General features: G+C 46.8%; 1 protein-coding gene across 3 annotated transcripts in view; it reads left to right on the top strand.

The window, feature by feature from the left end:
• LOC119597083 (heme-binding protein 1-like) overlaps positions 1 to 14,912 on the top strand; it is a 25,251-nt gene extending 10,339 nt beyond the window's left edge. For all 3 annotated transcript variants that reach the window (XM_037946545.1, XM_037946544.1, XM_037946543.1), the window contains exons 6-7: positions 1 to 75; positions 14,746 to 14,912. The exon at positions 1 to 75 is cut by the window's left edge and continues 36 nt beyond it. In XM_037946545.1, the coding sequence (XP_037802473.1) occupies positions 1 to 75; positions 14,746 to 14,815 (145 nt within the window). In that variant the 3' untranslated portion in view covers positions 14,816 to 14,912. The remainder of the gene's footprint in view (positions 76 to 14,745) is intronic.
• Positions 14,913 to 14,946: the final 34 nt, after the last annotated feature.

Below are 14,946 nucleotides of genomic sequence, written 5' to 3'. Positions count from 1 at the left end.
GCTCCGGGAGACGGCTGCCCTCAAGGCCATCCTCACAAGAGCCGGGAAGGAAGTGCGCACCGATCTGATGTACTGGTGAGTGGACGGTTAATGGTTAACGAACAGTGGTTAATGGTTGAACAAATGTGCTAGACATCAATGATCATATAGCACTATGATAAAGTAATTGTGGCGAAAAGGGTAAAAATGCGTTAACGATTAGAATAAGTTGGACAGAAGAAGGAACTCCAAAGCCCCCTCCCCCTGCGACAACAACGAACAAGGTATGGGGGAGGGGGGTTAAATAACAAATAAATGTGCTAGATATCAAAGGTCATGTAGCATTAAAGGAAGGTAAAGTAATGAAAAGGGTAAAGAGGGGAGGGTGAGGTAATGATTAAATGTGTTACACGTCCGAAGCCGTACAGCGCTTTAGGATAGTATGGTCTTGAAAAAGGTAAAGAGGTAAGGGTAAGGCAGGTATTGGCAAAAGGGAAAAGTGGGCGATTATATCAAATGGAGAAAAAACAGAGAAGTTAATTTCAGGGAGGCTAGTTGATAAGAGGCAGCCCTAATGACCCTGATAATTTCTCTATTGTTGGCTCTGGAAAGCCTAAAATGTGTGTAGAAGCGATCCAACCCTCAGGATCACGGCTGCGACCACTGCGACCTCCTCGATGCTGTCTGTCAACCCTATCCATTCCGAATCATCACCCAGGTCATTGCTCAACTTTCAGAATACATCCCCACCTCTCTCCTTACTTCCATCTCCTCCTATATAGTCTTCATTTTCTATCCCCTCCTCCTCTTCATCCATATTGTTTCGCTTGTAGTGATAACTTTTCCATGCTCCACGCTTCGATCGAAGCGCTTTGGTGCATTCAGTGTTCCACCATGGAGTACATTTAGATGTGTGTGTGTTGAATTGTTATAAAGGCAGCACTCAGGACAGTGACTGAAATATGAAAGCATGTCTGAGGTGGAAGAGAAGGATGATGAAGAAAGAGCAAGAATAAAGAGAGGTATGTCAGTCGGCTCTTTCAAAGCATTGGTGGTTGGGGAGCGTTTCATTGAAAGTAGGAGAGAGGAGAAGGGGAAGGTGATCATTATAAGGAACGTGGAGAAAATGAGAGTCTAGCTGGAAGGAAGACCACCAAAAGAAAAGGTCTAGGCATAAAAAAGCTTGGGTAAGCATGTCAAAGTGGGTGGGGGTGGTCTGAATTAAGAAGGTCATTGTTAGAAAGAAAGCGTTCCAGGGATCAATGAGTGTGGCGATAGTTGAAATCACCGACTATGAGGAATGCTGGTTGAAGTTGAGAAAGTAAAGTTTCAAAAGTTTTAAAGTCAATGGGAAGAGAAGGGGTAAAGAAAATTGAAACTATTGTAAACCAGCGGCGGGGAAATATGCAGTTAACTATGCAAGTGGCAGTAGTTTAAAAGGGAGGAACAGTGTATGGTGTTTTTTAATGGACGAATATAGAGGAGACGAGGCCGCGGTGGCCGAGTGCTTAGAGCATCGGAATCAAGACTGTCACGACGGCAATCTGAGTTCGAGGTTTCGAGTCACCGGCCGGTGCGTTGTTCCCTTGGGCAAGGAACTTCACCTCAATTGCCTGTCTAGCCGCTGGATGGGTAAGCCAGCCCAAGTCAGTGCCGGTCCCAGAACCGGGTAAATAGAGATAGTGACTCGATAAAAACACCGGGCGGAAGGCAACGGCAAACCACCGCTCTAAATTGCTAAGAAATTCATGGAAATCCATGATCGCCAACGTCCTCGTGGGACAGGGCACTTGAAAAAGAAAAAAAAATCGAGGCAAAGAATGAGGGGATAGTACAAAATGATAATGTGGAACCGGTACTGGAGTATGTTTTAGGAAAGTTTCTTGGAGACAAATAATGGATGGATTGTAGGGAGATATCAAGTGATGGATATCAAGTCTGTGAGAACGAAAACCTCGAAAGTTTCATTGTAGAAGAGCCACTGTGAAGCAAATGACGGGTGATAAGGCCAGAAATGGGTGTCTGAGAAATAGGAGGAGGTGTATCCGGGGATTGAGGTAAGGGATCAGGGGAAGGTGGTGTAGTATCAGGAGGTTTATCTGGGGAAGGACATAGCTGTGACAAAAGGGATTCACGTGAGTATTCAGGAGAGCGGAAAGGATAGTGGGGAAGGAAGTGAGCTGGTGAAGTAGGAGAGGATGGGGTGTGTCGGGAGGAAGTGGGGGGGTGAGGGGTAGGAGGATATGAGGAGGAGGGTGGATGTCCTGCAGTCATCTTAAATGTACATGGAATGGGAATAGAGAAATTGGAGGATGGGTGCGAGGGAGGAGAGTTGTCTTGGGGTCATCATGGAAGTTTCGGATGTCCTTAAGGGTTTTTGGAGGGGATTTGGGTGGGGAGGTTTGGGAAACGAAGGGTTTTTAAGAGGAGGTGCAGAGGAGATAGTCATCTGAGGAGTAGGTGTGGAAAGAGATGTGGTAGGAGAAGATGGTGGAACGTTTAGATTGTCTGGTGCGGCAGGTAAGGCGAGGAGGAGTGACAGACATAGGAGTTGTGGATATTGGAGTATCTGGATTTAGAATGTAAAAAGGATTTGATTGGGAGATAGCTGAAGTAGAGGTGGGAAGGTGAGGAGTAGGGGGAAGAGTTACTGTGGAAGATGTAGAGACAGTTTGTGTAGAGGGGAGAGGAGTGGAGCGATGGATTAGGGAGTGATAGATTAACCTCGTCGGTGTACCTCTTGTCTGGCCTCTCGTAGAGAGGTCCCTGAGGCCGTTCATGACTGGTACAAAGTCAACCTGTCATCCTTTCAACACGGCCCTCACACCTAAGGAAGTGGATAGTACAAGGGGTTGGAGAAGAGGAAAGGAGACCATGAAAAATTCTCAGCATTGGGCTTCAGTCTTCATCTCCTAGGCCCCCACGACAACAATGATTGGGGAGGGGGGGGCAGTGTAGTAGTAAATGGGGTGGAGGATGTTGGGAGAGAGGAAGAGGTGTATTCTGAAGGTTGAGTAATGACCTCGTTGAATGATTCGGAATGGACAGAGTTCACAGCAAACATCGAGGAGGGGGTATTAGTATCGGTGGTCGGAGAAAGCAGAAAAGTCAAATTTAGATAGGCTAGTTGATGAAGGGGCAAGCCTTAAAGGTAAAAAAAAATCTTCATTGTTGGCCATGGTTAACCTGAAATAAGTATGTCTTCGAATCAAAGGTTGATGATTAAATGTGCTACACGTCGGAAGTCGTATAGCAGTTCAGAAAGGTTGGGATTAACAAGATCAATGTTGTCTTAGGAAGAACTATTAGATCACAATTTCAGGTAAAATGCTGGGAGGGAGAGAATTCATAGAAGGGGGTTGTTAAGACAAAGTGTCACATGTGTATGCAGGGGGAATCAGAAGGGGATAATGGGGAATGAATGGGGGTGATGCAGCGGAGGCGGGGGAATGGGGTGTTGGCAAAGAGTGGGAGGAAGGGGTGTATGGGGGATGATGGATGTTGCCAATTACTTTGAGTGTGGGAATGGGAGCAGAGAGACTAGAGAAAGGATGAGGTGTAGGCATGTTTCTTGGGTCATGATTAGATAGTTTTAAATGTTTCTGAAGTGGAGTTAGTTGGGGAGGTCTGAAAAACAAAGGTTTTCTCATGAGGGGGAGAAGAGGGGACAGATGCGTGAGGGGTGGAGGGAGATGTTGATGGAGGAGAGGATGCGGTAGAAGATCGGGTGGAGCGTTTACCTTGTCTTATGCGATGAGTTGGGCCGGTAGGAAGACGGGTAGGTACCGGGGAAGTAGAGACTGGATTGTTTGGAAGAGTTATGAAGACTGGGATGTCTGTATTTTGAATGGCAGAATTTTACTGGGAGTGGGAAGTGAGATTAGGAAGAGATACTGGGGGAGATGTAGAAACATCTTTGGAAGGAGGGTGAGGGGCGGTGTGAATGAGTTATTAGCGGCGCATTCAAAATACAGTCATTGGATTTTTTTTTACGGCGATATTTGTGGATTCCCAGAATGGTTAATGGTCAATACAAATAAATGTGTCAGACATCAAAAGTCATTTAGCATTATGATAAAGTATTGTGGGGAAAAGGGTACAAATGAGTTAATTAGGATACGTGGACAGAAGAAAGATGAAGAAAAGATCAAGCAATATTAGTTGAGTGATGTCATACGCTAGACCTGTCTCCTAAGGCCCCTCGCCCTCTATCCCTCCAGTGAAGGACAGTACTGGTGTGGGAGTCAGAAAAATCTTGTTTAGGTGCTTCCTGAGGCCAGACTGAGTTTGAGAACTGCCACCTCAGACTCAAACATGTAGGGAAGGCAACTCCTATGAAATACATTATAGAAGCCACCATATTTGGCACATGTCAGGGTTGATAATGCTTTAGCTAGGGAGTCAGATGTTACTGTGACATGGCGGAAACGATCAGGGCGGCTACGGAAAGAAACTGCCTACTTGCTTTTGGAGGCATTGCCGATAGGAGCGTTGTCAGTAAGGGGAGGAAGATCACGAAAACTCGATCCCATTTGGCTGGGCTAAACAGAGTATTCAAGAGGTTTGTTGAAGTGGGGGTAGTAGAAGGGCGGGGACATGACGAAGAGGGAGTAATATTGAGAAAGATAATACTGCGGGGAGGTGGACAATAAGGATGCAGAGTAGTAATATGGGAGGAGGAATGAAGGAGGTGACGTTTGCTATACGTCAACAATCTAGAGTAATATTGGAAAGGTTAAAGATGGGTAAAGCAGTTGATGATGGTTAATAATGGTTAATGGTTAAAAGCAAGATAGATGTGCTAGACATCTAAGGTCATGTAGCACCAAAGTTAATGTTAGGGAAGGGTGGTTGAGTTAGTGATTATTTGTCTAAGCTGGGCAAAGGAATTGGTGAGTGAAAGGGTTAGGGTCGGGTGTGGTAAGGAGTTAGATTAGATGAAGGATATGTATGCATTTGAGGAAAGAGAATAGGTTGAAGCAGAAAGTGTGGTATTCTGCAAGGATAGGGAGGATAGGTGGAGGAAAGCAGAAGTACGGGTTGTTTCAAAACGTGGGCACAATAATAGGATGTGTGGGATTGAAAGGGGAACATTACATAAGGAACATAAGGGTGGATCAGATTGTGACATCAGATAGGAGTGTGTTAGACGGGTGTGGCCAATGCGTAAGTGGGCGAGAGCGGTCTCCCAACGTCTGTTCCAATGAAATGGAGCTGACCAGGAGGAGATTGATAGTTTTACAGAATGTAATTTATTAGTGTGGAGGCTTGACCAAAAAGATTGCCATCGATTATACAAGGTCTTAAAGTGTGGGTAATAATCCGTGGCTGGGATACGTGAGAAGCGTGGTTGGTATGATGTGGACATAGCGGCGTGGCGTGCTAGTGTATCTGCCTGTTCATTGCCGGGTATTCCAACATGGCTGGGCAAAAAAAAGGAGTTGTTGAGTGAATGGGCTAAGATAGGACTAGGTAAGGGGGACTATATCATATGTATGCGTCTGAGGAAGAACAAGTTGTTAAAGCAGAAAGTGTGAGATTCCGTAATGGTCTGACAGGTTGGGAGGTCGGTGAAGGCAGGATAAGTGGGGGAAAGCAGAGGTACGGGCTGGAGCAAAGCGTCCACAGGACAATAGAATGTGTTTAACTGAAAGAGGGACATTAAAGGGGCGGATCTGAAAGTGACATCTGACAGGAATGTTTAGACGGGTGTGGCCAATACGGAAGAGGGCGAGAGCCGGAAAGATTGCCATCGGATGTAGAGGAAAGTCTCAAAGTTGGGCTAATCAATGAAACGTGAGAAACGTGGTCGTTGTGATGTGGACATAGCAGCGGAGCGTGCTTGAGTATGTGACTGTCCGTTGCCCGGGATTCCAACATGGCTGGGCACCCAGCAAAAGATATATGGCATGTGGACAGGTAGAACCAGTTCTGCATTTTACAAACGAGGGGATACACTTCATGAGAGAGAGAGTTATGGGAGTCAAAGGAAAAACAGTGAAAGAGGAAGGGGGTGAGTATGTGTTTTAAGGCAAAAGGGGAGTGCGTACAATTCTGTAGTATGGACACTGGATTCAGGAGGTTAATGGTTAATGGTTAAAAGCAAGATAAATGTGCTAGACATCTAAGGTCATGTAGCACTATAGTTAATGTTAGGGAAGGGTGGTTGAGTTAGTGATTAGTTGTCTAAGCTGGGCAAAGAAATTGGTAAGTGAAAGGGTTAGAGTCGGGTGTGGTAAGGAGTTAGATTAGATGGAGGGTATGTATGAAGAAAGAGAATAGGTTGTTGAAATAGAAAGTGTGGGATTCTGTAAGGATGTCTGATAGGTTGGGAGGTCGGTGAAGGGAGGATAGGTGGGGGAAAGCAGAGGTAAGTATGGACGAGACATAAAGGGAATGTGGGGAAGAGACAATGATAATTGGGGATTGGTATTGGAGGATGTGTAAGAAAGGTCTCTTGAAGGCAAAGGATATGACAAAGGTCAGGTCTGTGAGAGCGGAAACCGCGAATATTCCAATGAAGGATAGTTATACTTTAGTGATATAGATTGTAGTACGTTTTGGAGATTTTGAGGGGGAAGCAGCTAGAGGGTGGGATAAGGACCAAGAGGTCTGATATGGGAGAGGTGTGGGAGTTGGTGTTCTACTAGGAGGGGGTAAGGGGATATTTGTGACATAAGGGATTCACGTGTGTAAGGGATAGAGGGGATGGTGGGAGGGTTACATAAGGGATTCACGTGTGTATCCAGGAGGGAATGGAAGGGATAGAGGGGATGGTGGGAGGGTTAATGTGGGCGGGGTTGGGGTGGGGTGGATGGGCTGTGTTGGGAGGGGTTAGGAGGATAGGGTGTAGGGGGGATATCGTTAGGAGGAGGATGGATATCAGCAGTTACTTGCAGTGTGAAAGGAGCAGGAGTTGTAAGATTTGGAGGTTGAGTGTCAGTTTTCATTAAGTAATCTTGAATATTTTCAATAGTTTCTTCTGAGGAGTTGGTTGGGGGGAGTTTTGTGAGGGGGGGAAGAGAGGATTGGTGTCTCAAGCGTAGGGGCAAAGGAAGGTGGAGGTGTTTGTGTGGTAGGGGAAGAGGGGGTGGAACGTTTGTTCTGTCTGTTACGGGTAGTGCGAGGAGGGAGAGAGGAAGGTGTTGGGGTTGTAGTGGTGATTGGAGTATCTGTAGTAGAGATTGGAGTGTCTGGGTTTAGGATGGCAAAAGAGTTTGACTGGGGAAGGTAGGAGGTAGAAGAGGGGGAGTTAGATGTAGGGTGGGTGGGTTTAGGAGAATTGGTAGAATGAGCAGTATTACTGGAGTAAGGAGTAAGAGAGAAACCACGTCGACGTGCTTCCTGTCTGGCTCCATGTAGTGTGAGTCCAAGTTTGAATCTGAGAGTTGCTACCTCAGACTCAAATTTGTAGGTGGGACAGCCCCTATAAAATACATTATGGGGGCCGCCACAGTTGGCACATGTGCGTGATTGTGCAGAGCAGTTAGATCGGGTATGGCCAGGTTGGGCACATAGTGGGCATCTGGCTGTGGAACGGCAATGTTTGGCTGGATGATCTAGACGCCAACAATTTTGGCACTGACGTGGAGGAGGTTGGTATGGACGAACAGGGAGGGATTCTCCTCCTATGTAGACGTTAAAGGGAAGGTCATGTCTACGGAAGGTAATTTTGGCTATGTTAGTGGGTTTCTTTCGATGACCTCTGGGGGGAATGGAGTAGCATTGTACTGATGTTGCATCATAGTCTGTGAGACAGGCAAGTAGGTCTTCTCCACAGTCTGACCAATCTTTGTCATAGACTGGGCAATTTGCTGGGGAGATTGAAACTGTTCCGGTGCAAGTATTGAGGGTTGGATGGGGTTCTGCAAGGATGGGGTTACCATATAGGTCAGTTACTTTTGTTAATGCTATAGCTTGGTTTTCGGATGTTACAGTGACAAGACGGGAGCGGTCGGGTCGGCTACGGAAAGAGACTACCTACTTGTTTTTGGAGACATTGTTGGAAGAGAAGGGTGTTGTCAGAGTAGGGAGCTGTGGGAGGGATCACGAAAAATTGGTCCCATTTGGCTGCACTAAAGAGAGTATTCAAGATTGTTGTAGAGATAGGGGTAGTAGAAGGGCGGGGGCGTGACGAAGATGGAGTAGTGTTGAGGGAGGTAGTGTTATGGAGAGGTGGGCAATAAGGCTGTAAGGTATTAATAAGGGAGGATGGGGTGGTTGATGTTGGAGGTTGTGGGGGTAGAGGTGTTGAAGTTGAGCTTGCTGGGAGAGTGGAAATGTTCCTTAAGGGTTGATTGTTGGCTACTGTACTAGTAGGCATTGATGAGGGGGTAGTTATTGCAGTGTACGGAGCCGTGGTCAAAGGAGAGCCTGGGGTCAGGGAATCGGGTGGGTTAACATCGTTGGGGCTATTTGATAAAGGGGCAAGCCTCATTGCCCCTAATAGTGGGGATATGTTTTCATTACTGGCTATGGTAAGCCTGGTTATGTTGGGGATAAAAACAGTCCACTCCTCAGGGTCCCCTTGAGGGGTAAGGGCTAGGTAACAAATCAGGGGAATACCGTGCCCATGGCTCCCTCAGGCCGTTCAGGACTGGCACAAAGTCAGCCATTCATCCTTTCAGTACGGCTCTCACACCTTAGGAGGTGGATAGCAGAAGGGTTTGGTGAAGGGACAGAAACGAAAAGTGGGAAGGAAAAAAAAAAAAAAGGGCCATGCAAAATTAGTTGAGTCGAGGGCTGAGTCCCAAGGTTGGGGAGTTCCCCATCATTGGGTCCCAGTCTCCGCCTCCTAAGCCCCCCCACGACAACAACGGGCAAGGGATTGGGGGGGTGGATTCAGGAGGGAGGGGGTACTTGAAAGTGCGAGTTGGGAAGATTACTGCGAAACAAGCTCCAGAATGGTTAATGGTTAAAAGCAAGAGAAATGTGCTAGACATCTAGGGTCATGTAGCACTATAGTTAATGTTAGGGAAGGGTGGTTGAGTTAGTGATTAGTTGTCTAAGCTGGGCATTGGTGAGTGAAAGGGTTAGGGTCGGGTGTGGTAAGGAGTTAGATTAGATGAAGGATATGTATGCGTTTGAGGAAAGAGAATAGGTTGTTGAAGCAGAAAGTGTGGGATTCTGTAAGGATGTCGGATAATTTGGGAGGTCGGTGAAGGGAGGATAGGTGGGGGAAAGCAGAGGTACGGGTTGTTTCAAAACGTGGGCACGACAATAGGATGTGTGGGATTGAAAGGGGAACATTACATAAGGAACATAAGGGTGGATCAGATTGTGACATCAGATAGGAGTGTGTTAGACGGGTGTGGCCAATGCGTAGTCGGGCGAGAGCGGTCTCCCAACGTCTGTTCCGATGAAATGGAGCTGACCAGGAGGAGATTGATAGTTTTACAGAATGTAATTTATTAGTGCGGAGGCTTGACCAAAAAGATTGCCATCGATTATACAAGAAGGTCTTAAAGTGTGGGTAATAATCCGTGGCTGGGATACGTGAGAAGCGTGATTGGTATGATGTGGACATAGAGGCGTGGCGTGCTAGTGTATCTGCCTGTTCATTGCCGGGGATTCCAACATGGCTGGGCACCCAGCAAAATTTGATTGTTTTATGGCGTGTGGATAGGTAGAACAACCAGTTCTGGATCTTACAAACAAGGGGGTTGGTGGTGCGTATTGACTTTATGAGAGTTAATGAGTTACGGGAGTCAGTAAAAATTGTAAAAGAGGAAGAGGAGAGTGAGTATATGTGTTTTAGAGCAAAAAGGAGTGCATACAGTTCTGTAGTAAGGACACTGGATTCAGGAGGAAGGGAGTATTTGAAAGTACGAGTTGGGAAGATTACTACAAAACCAGCACCGGAGGTGGATTTGGAGCCATCAGTATATACGTGAATACTAGAGGAATGAGTGGAGACATGGTCAAGGAAATGTGTGAGAAGGACAGTAGGAGGGATATTTGATTTTGGTGGGTCGGGGAAAACAGAAGAGCAAATATGGGGGTGAGGTATAAGCCATGGAGGGACGGAATGGACAGAGAACGGGAGAGGTTGGAGATGGGGGAAAGGGGAATGGGAGAGGAGGGTATCCATGCGAGTGGAGAAAGGAGTAGGTAATCGTGGAGATGAAGTTAAGGTAAGAAGTAGGGGTTGTGGGATAGTTTAGTGAGGGAAAGTTGGTGGAATCGAACATAGCATCGGAGAGAGAGAAGGGCACGACGTCGAGATAGAGATGGTATGCCTGATTCAGTGTACAGGCTCTCAACTGGGGAGGAGCGAAAGGCGCTTAGTGCTAAGCGAAGACCACAGTGATGGATTGTATCAAGATGGGCAAGGAGAGAAGTTCAGGCAGAGGAGTAGATATGGCATCCATAATCAAGAGTGGAGAGGATCAAAGTAACATGAAGATGAAGGAGAGTTTTGCGATCTGAGCCCCATGATATATGGGATAGAGTTTTTAAGATTCGAAGACGGCGGAGAGCTTTTTCTTTAATGTGTAGAATATGGTCTCGCCAGGACAGTTTGGAGTCAAAAATGACACCTAGGAATTTGCCAGAGGAACGGCATTGGAGTGGAGTGTCATATAAGAAGAGTGGGGGTAGGGGACCTACACGTGAGCGAGAGAAAAGGATGGAGAAAGATTTAGAGGTAGAAAAGCGGAAGCCATGGTTTGTGGCCCAGGAAGATACTGATGAGATTGCAGATTGAAGAAATTGGTAGAGATTTGGTATGGATGTGTCAGAGGCATAGATGGTTAAATCATCAACATATAGTGATGACCGGGCTCCTGGTGGTAAAACAATATCATTAACAGCAAGAAGGAATAAAGTGGTACTGAGCACACTGCCTTGTGGGACACCTTCGATTTGGGGAAAGAAAGATGATGTGGCAGAGGCGATTTTGACCTGGAAAGTGCATTGGGAGAGGAAGGACTTTATGAAGACACCCATGTTTCCACGTATGCCTAGAGAAGACAGTTGTTGGAGAATATGGTACCGCCATGTCGTATCATATGCTTTTTCTAAATAAAAAAAAAAAAGATTTGATTTGGAGTACCTCTCTTGTAGCGGTACCTGTTCCAGGCTGCACGTTTTAAGCGAAGTGCTTTAGTGCAATCAGAATTCCACCATGGAACACATTTGGAGGTATATTGTCTTGAGGTTCGAGGGATAGCTGTATGTGCAGCTCTTAAGACTGTATTTGTGAAATACTGTATCATTTCTGAAATGGAGGTGAGGGAGGATGGAGGGGTATGAATAGCAGAGAGTGAAGTGAAAGTGTGCCAGTCGGCTCTATCAAAGCACCAGCGTGGGGAATTAGGGAGTGGTACGTATGAAGTAGGAGAAAGGAGAACTGGAAAGTGGTCACTAGAGGGAAAGTGGTCTAAAACTGACCAGTGGAAATCTAAATGAAGAGAAGGGGAGCAAAGAGAGAGGTCAATGCATGAAAAAGATTGCGTGCGTGTATCAAAGTGTGTGGGGCGATCTGAATTTAGAATAGTAAGGTCAGCTGTGGAGAGAAAGCGCTCTAGAGATCGGCCTCGGGAGTTTGTGATAGAATCACCCCATAGAGTGTGGCGGCAGTTAAAGTCACCAACTATGAGGAAAGGTGGTTGAAGTTGGGAAATTAGATTTTCAAAGTCAATAGGGTGGGAAGGGGAGAAGTAGACTGAAATCACTGTGATCCAACGATGAAGGAAGATACGGATAACTGTGCAAGGGACATTGGTTTGAAAGGGAGGTGTGACATAAGGTGTTTTCTGATTGATAAGTATGGATGAGACATAAAGGGAATGTGGGGAAGAGACAAAATGATAATTGGGGATGGGGATTGGTATTGGAGGATGTGTAAGAAAGGTCTCTTGAAGGCATACAATAGATGGATTATAAGAGGAAAGGATATGACGAAGGTCAGGTCTGTGGGAGCGGAAACCGCGAATATTCCAATGAAGGATAGTTATACTTTACTGATATAGATTGTACTACGTGTTGGAGATTTTGAGGGGGAAGAAGCTAGAGGGTGGGAAAAGGATTGAGAGGTCTGAGATGGGAGAGGTGTGGGAGTTGGTGTTCTACTAAGAGGGGTATTAGGAGATGGAGGGTCTGAGGAAGGGGATACTTGTGACATGAGGGATTCACGTGTGTATCCAGGAGGGAGTGGAAGGGATAGAGGGGATGGTGGGTGGGTTAATGTGGGCGGGGTTGGGGTTGGGGGGATGGGCTGTGTTGGGAGGGGGTAGGAGGATTGGGTGTAGGGGGGATATCGTTAGGAGGAGGATGGATATCAGCAGTTACTTGGTGTGTGGAAGGAGCAGGAGTTGTATTTGGAGGTTGAGTGTCAGTTTTTCATGAGGTAATCTTGAATATTTTCAATGGTTTCTTCTGAGGAGTTGGTTGGGGAGTTTTTGGGGATAAAGGATTTCTTGTGAGGGGGGGAAGAGAAGACTGGTGTCTCAAGCATAGGAGCAAAGGAAAGTGGAGGTGATTGTGTGGTAGGGGAAGAGGGGGTGGAACGTTTGTTCTGTCTGTTACGGGTTGTGCGAGGAGGGAGAGGGGAAGGTGTTGGGGTTGTAGTGGTGATTGAAGTATCTGTAGTAGAGATTGGAGTGTCTGGATTTAGGATGGCAAAAGAGTTTGACTGGGGAATGTAGGAGGTAGAAGAGGGGGGGTTAGATGTAGGGGGGGTGGGTTTAGGAGAATTGGTAGAATGAGCAGTATTACTGGAGTAAGGAGTAAGAGAGAAACCAACTCGACGTGCTTCTTGTCTGGCTTCACGTAGTGTGAGTCCAAGTTTGAATCTGAGAGTTGCTACCTCAGACTCAAATTTGTAGGTGGGACAGCCCCTATAAAATACATTATGGGGGCCGCCACAGTTGGCACATGTGCGTGATTGTGCAGGGCAGTTAGATCGGGTATGGCCAGGTTGGGCACATAGTGGGCATCTGGCTGTGGAACGGCAATGTTTGGCTGGGTGTCCTAAACGCCAACAGTTTTGGCACTGATGTGGAGGAGGTTGGTATGGACGAACAGGGAGGGATTCTCCTCCTATATAGACGTTAAAGGGAAGGTCATGTCTACGGAAGGTAATTTTGGCTATGTTAGTAGGTTTCTTTCGATGACCTCTGGGGGGAATGGAGTAGCATTGCACTGATGTTGCATCATAGTCTGTGAGACAGGCAAGTAGATCTTCTCCACAATCTGACCAATCTTTGTCATAGATTGGGCAATTTGCTGGGGAGATTGAAACTGTTCCAGTGCAAGTATTGAGGGTTGGATGGGGTTCTGCAAGGATGGGGTTACCATATAGGTCTGTTAGGTTGTTAATGCTATAGCTTGGTTTTCGGATGTTACTGTGACAAGACGGGAGCGGTCGGGTCGGCTACGGAAAGAGACTTTACCTACTTGTTTTTGGAGACATTGTTGGAAGAGAAGGGTGTTGTCAGAGTAGGGAGCTGTGGGAGGGATCACGAAAAATTGGTCCCATTTGGCTGTGCTGAAGAGGGTATTCAAAATTGTTGTAGAGATAGGGGTGGTCGAAGGGCGGGGGCGCGACGAAGATGGAGTAGTGTTGAGGGAGGTAGTGTTATGGGGAGGTGGGCAATAAGGCTGTAAGGTATTAATAAGGGAGGATGGGGTGGTTGATGTTGGAGGTTGTGGGGGTAGAGGTGTTGAAGTTGAGCTTGCTGGGAGAGTGGAAATGTTCCTTAAGGGTTGATTGTTGGCTACTGTACTAGTAGGTATTGATGAGGGGGTAGTTATTGCAGTGTTTGGAGCCGTGGTCAAAGGAGAGCCTGGGGTCAGGGAATCGGTTGAGTTTACATCTTTGGGGCTATTTGATAAAGGGGCAAGCCTCATTGCCCCTAATAGTGGAGATAAGTTTTCATTACTGGCCATGGTAAGCCTGGATTATGTTGGGGATAAAAACAGTCCACCCCTCAGGGTCCCCTTGAGGGGTAAGGGCTAGATAACTAAATCAGGGGAATACCGTGCCCATGGCTCCCTCAGGCCGTTCAGGACTGGCACAAAGTCAGCCTTTCATCCTTTCAGCACGGCTCTCACACTTTAGGAGGTGGATAGTAGAAGGGTTTGGTGAAGGGACAGAAACGAAAGGTGGGAAGGAAAATAAAGACCATGCAAAATTAGTTGAGTCGAGGGCTGAGTCCCAAGGTTGGGGAGTTCCCCATCATTGGGTCCCAGTCTCCGCCTCCTAAGCCCCCCCACGACAACAACGGGCAAGGGATTGGGGGGGACAAGCTCCAGAAATGGAGGTGGAGTCATTAGTGTAAACATGAATACTGAAGGAATGAGTGGAGAATCCAATGCAGGGGGATCCCCTATTGGACTTCAGTCTCCGTCTCCTAAGTCCCCCCCCCCCAACAACGAGGAGCAAAGGATGGGGTGGGGGGTCCAAGACAGTGATCCCATACATTGGTTTCCACTGGTTTTCAGTGTGCGAAGTGGGTGGGATCTATACGTAAACGGGCAAGGGGTGGAAAGTATAACCGCAAAAGCCGGAGCCACTGGGCACCGCCTGGTGATTTCGTTCATCGGGCGCTCGGACTATTTGACGTCAAATGTACCCGTTGACGGGTTTGCCCTTTGATCAGGCCCATGGTTGAGGAGATCCCCCACTTTTGAGTGTCTCCGTCTCCTAAGACCCCCACCCCGGCAACAACTAGTATGAGACTGCCGGGAAATGCACTGGGCAAATGAATATCACCTTTGGTTCAGTCTGAATTTTATGAGATTTCTAACAATGGCATTTTTCAGGAATGCATACGACGCACCATTCAAGTTCTGGAATCGCAGGAACGAAGTCTGGCTCTTGGAAGCTGTATAACATGGTATCTGTCGACTAGATTTACGGAAGCGTGTTCACCGGCAGTCAATCAAGCTGTTTAAAAATGTATTTCAAAGTACTTAAAATTTAAATTGTGTACATGGTTTTTATTTGCACTATTGAGATGAAAT

The sequence above is a fragment of the Penaeus monodon genome, chromosome 38, assembly GCF_015228065.2.
Source record: "Penaeus monodon isolate SGIC_2016 chromosome 38, NSTDA_Pmon_1, whole genome shotgun sequence".
Taxonomy (NCBI): domain Eukaryota; kingdom Metazoa; phylum Arthropoda; class Malacostraca; order Decapoda; family Penaeidae; genus Penaeus; species Penaeus monodon.
The sequence above is the reverse complement of the archived record's forward strand: the minus strand, read 5'-3'. Positions and strand labels throughout refer to the sequence as shown.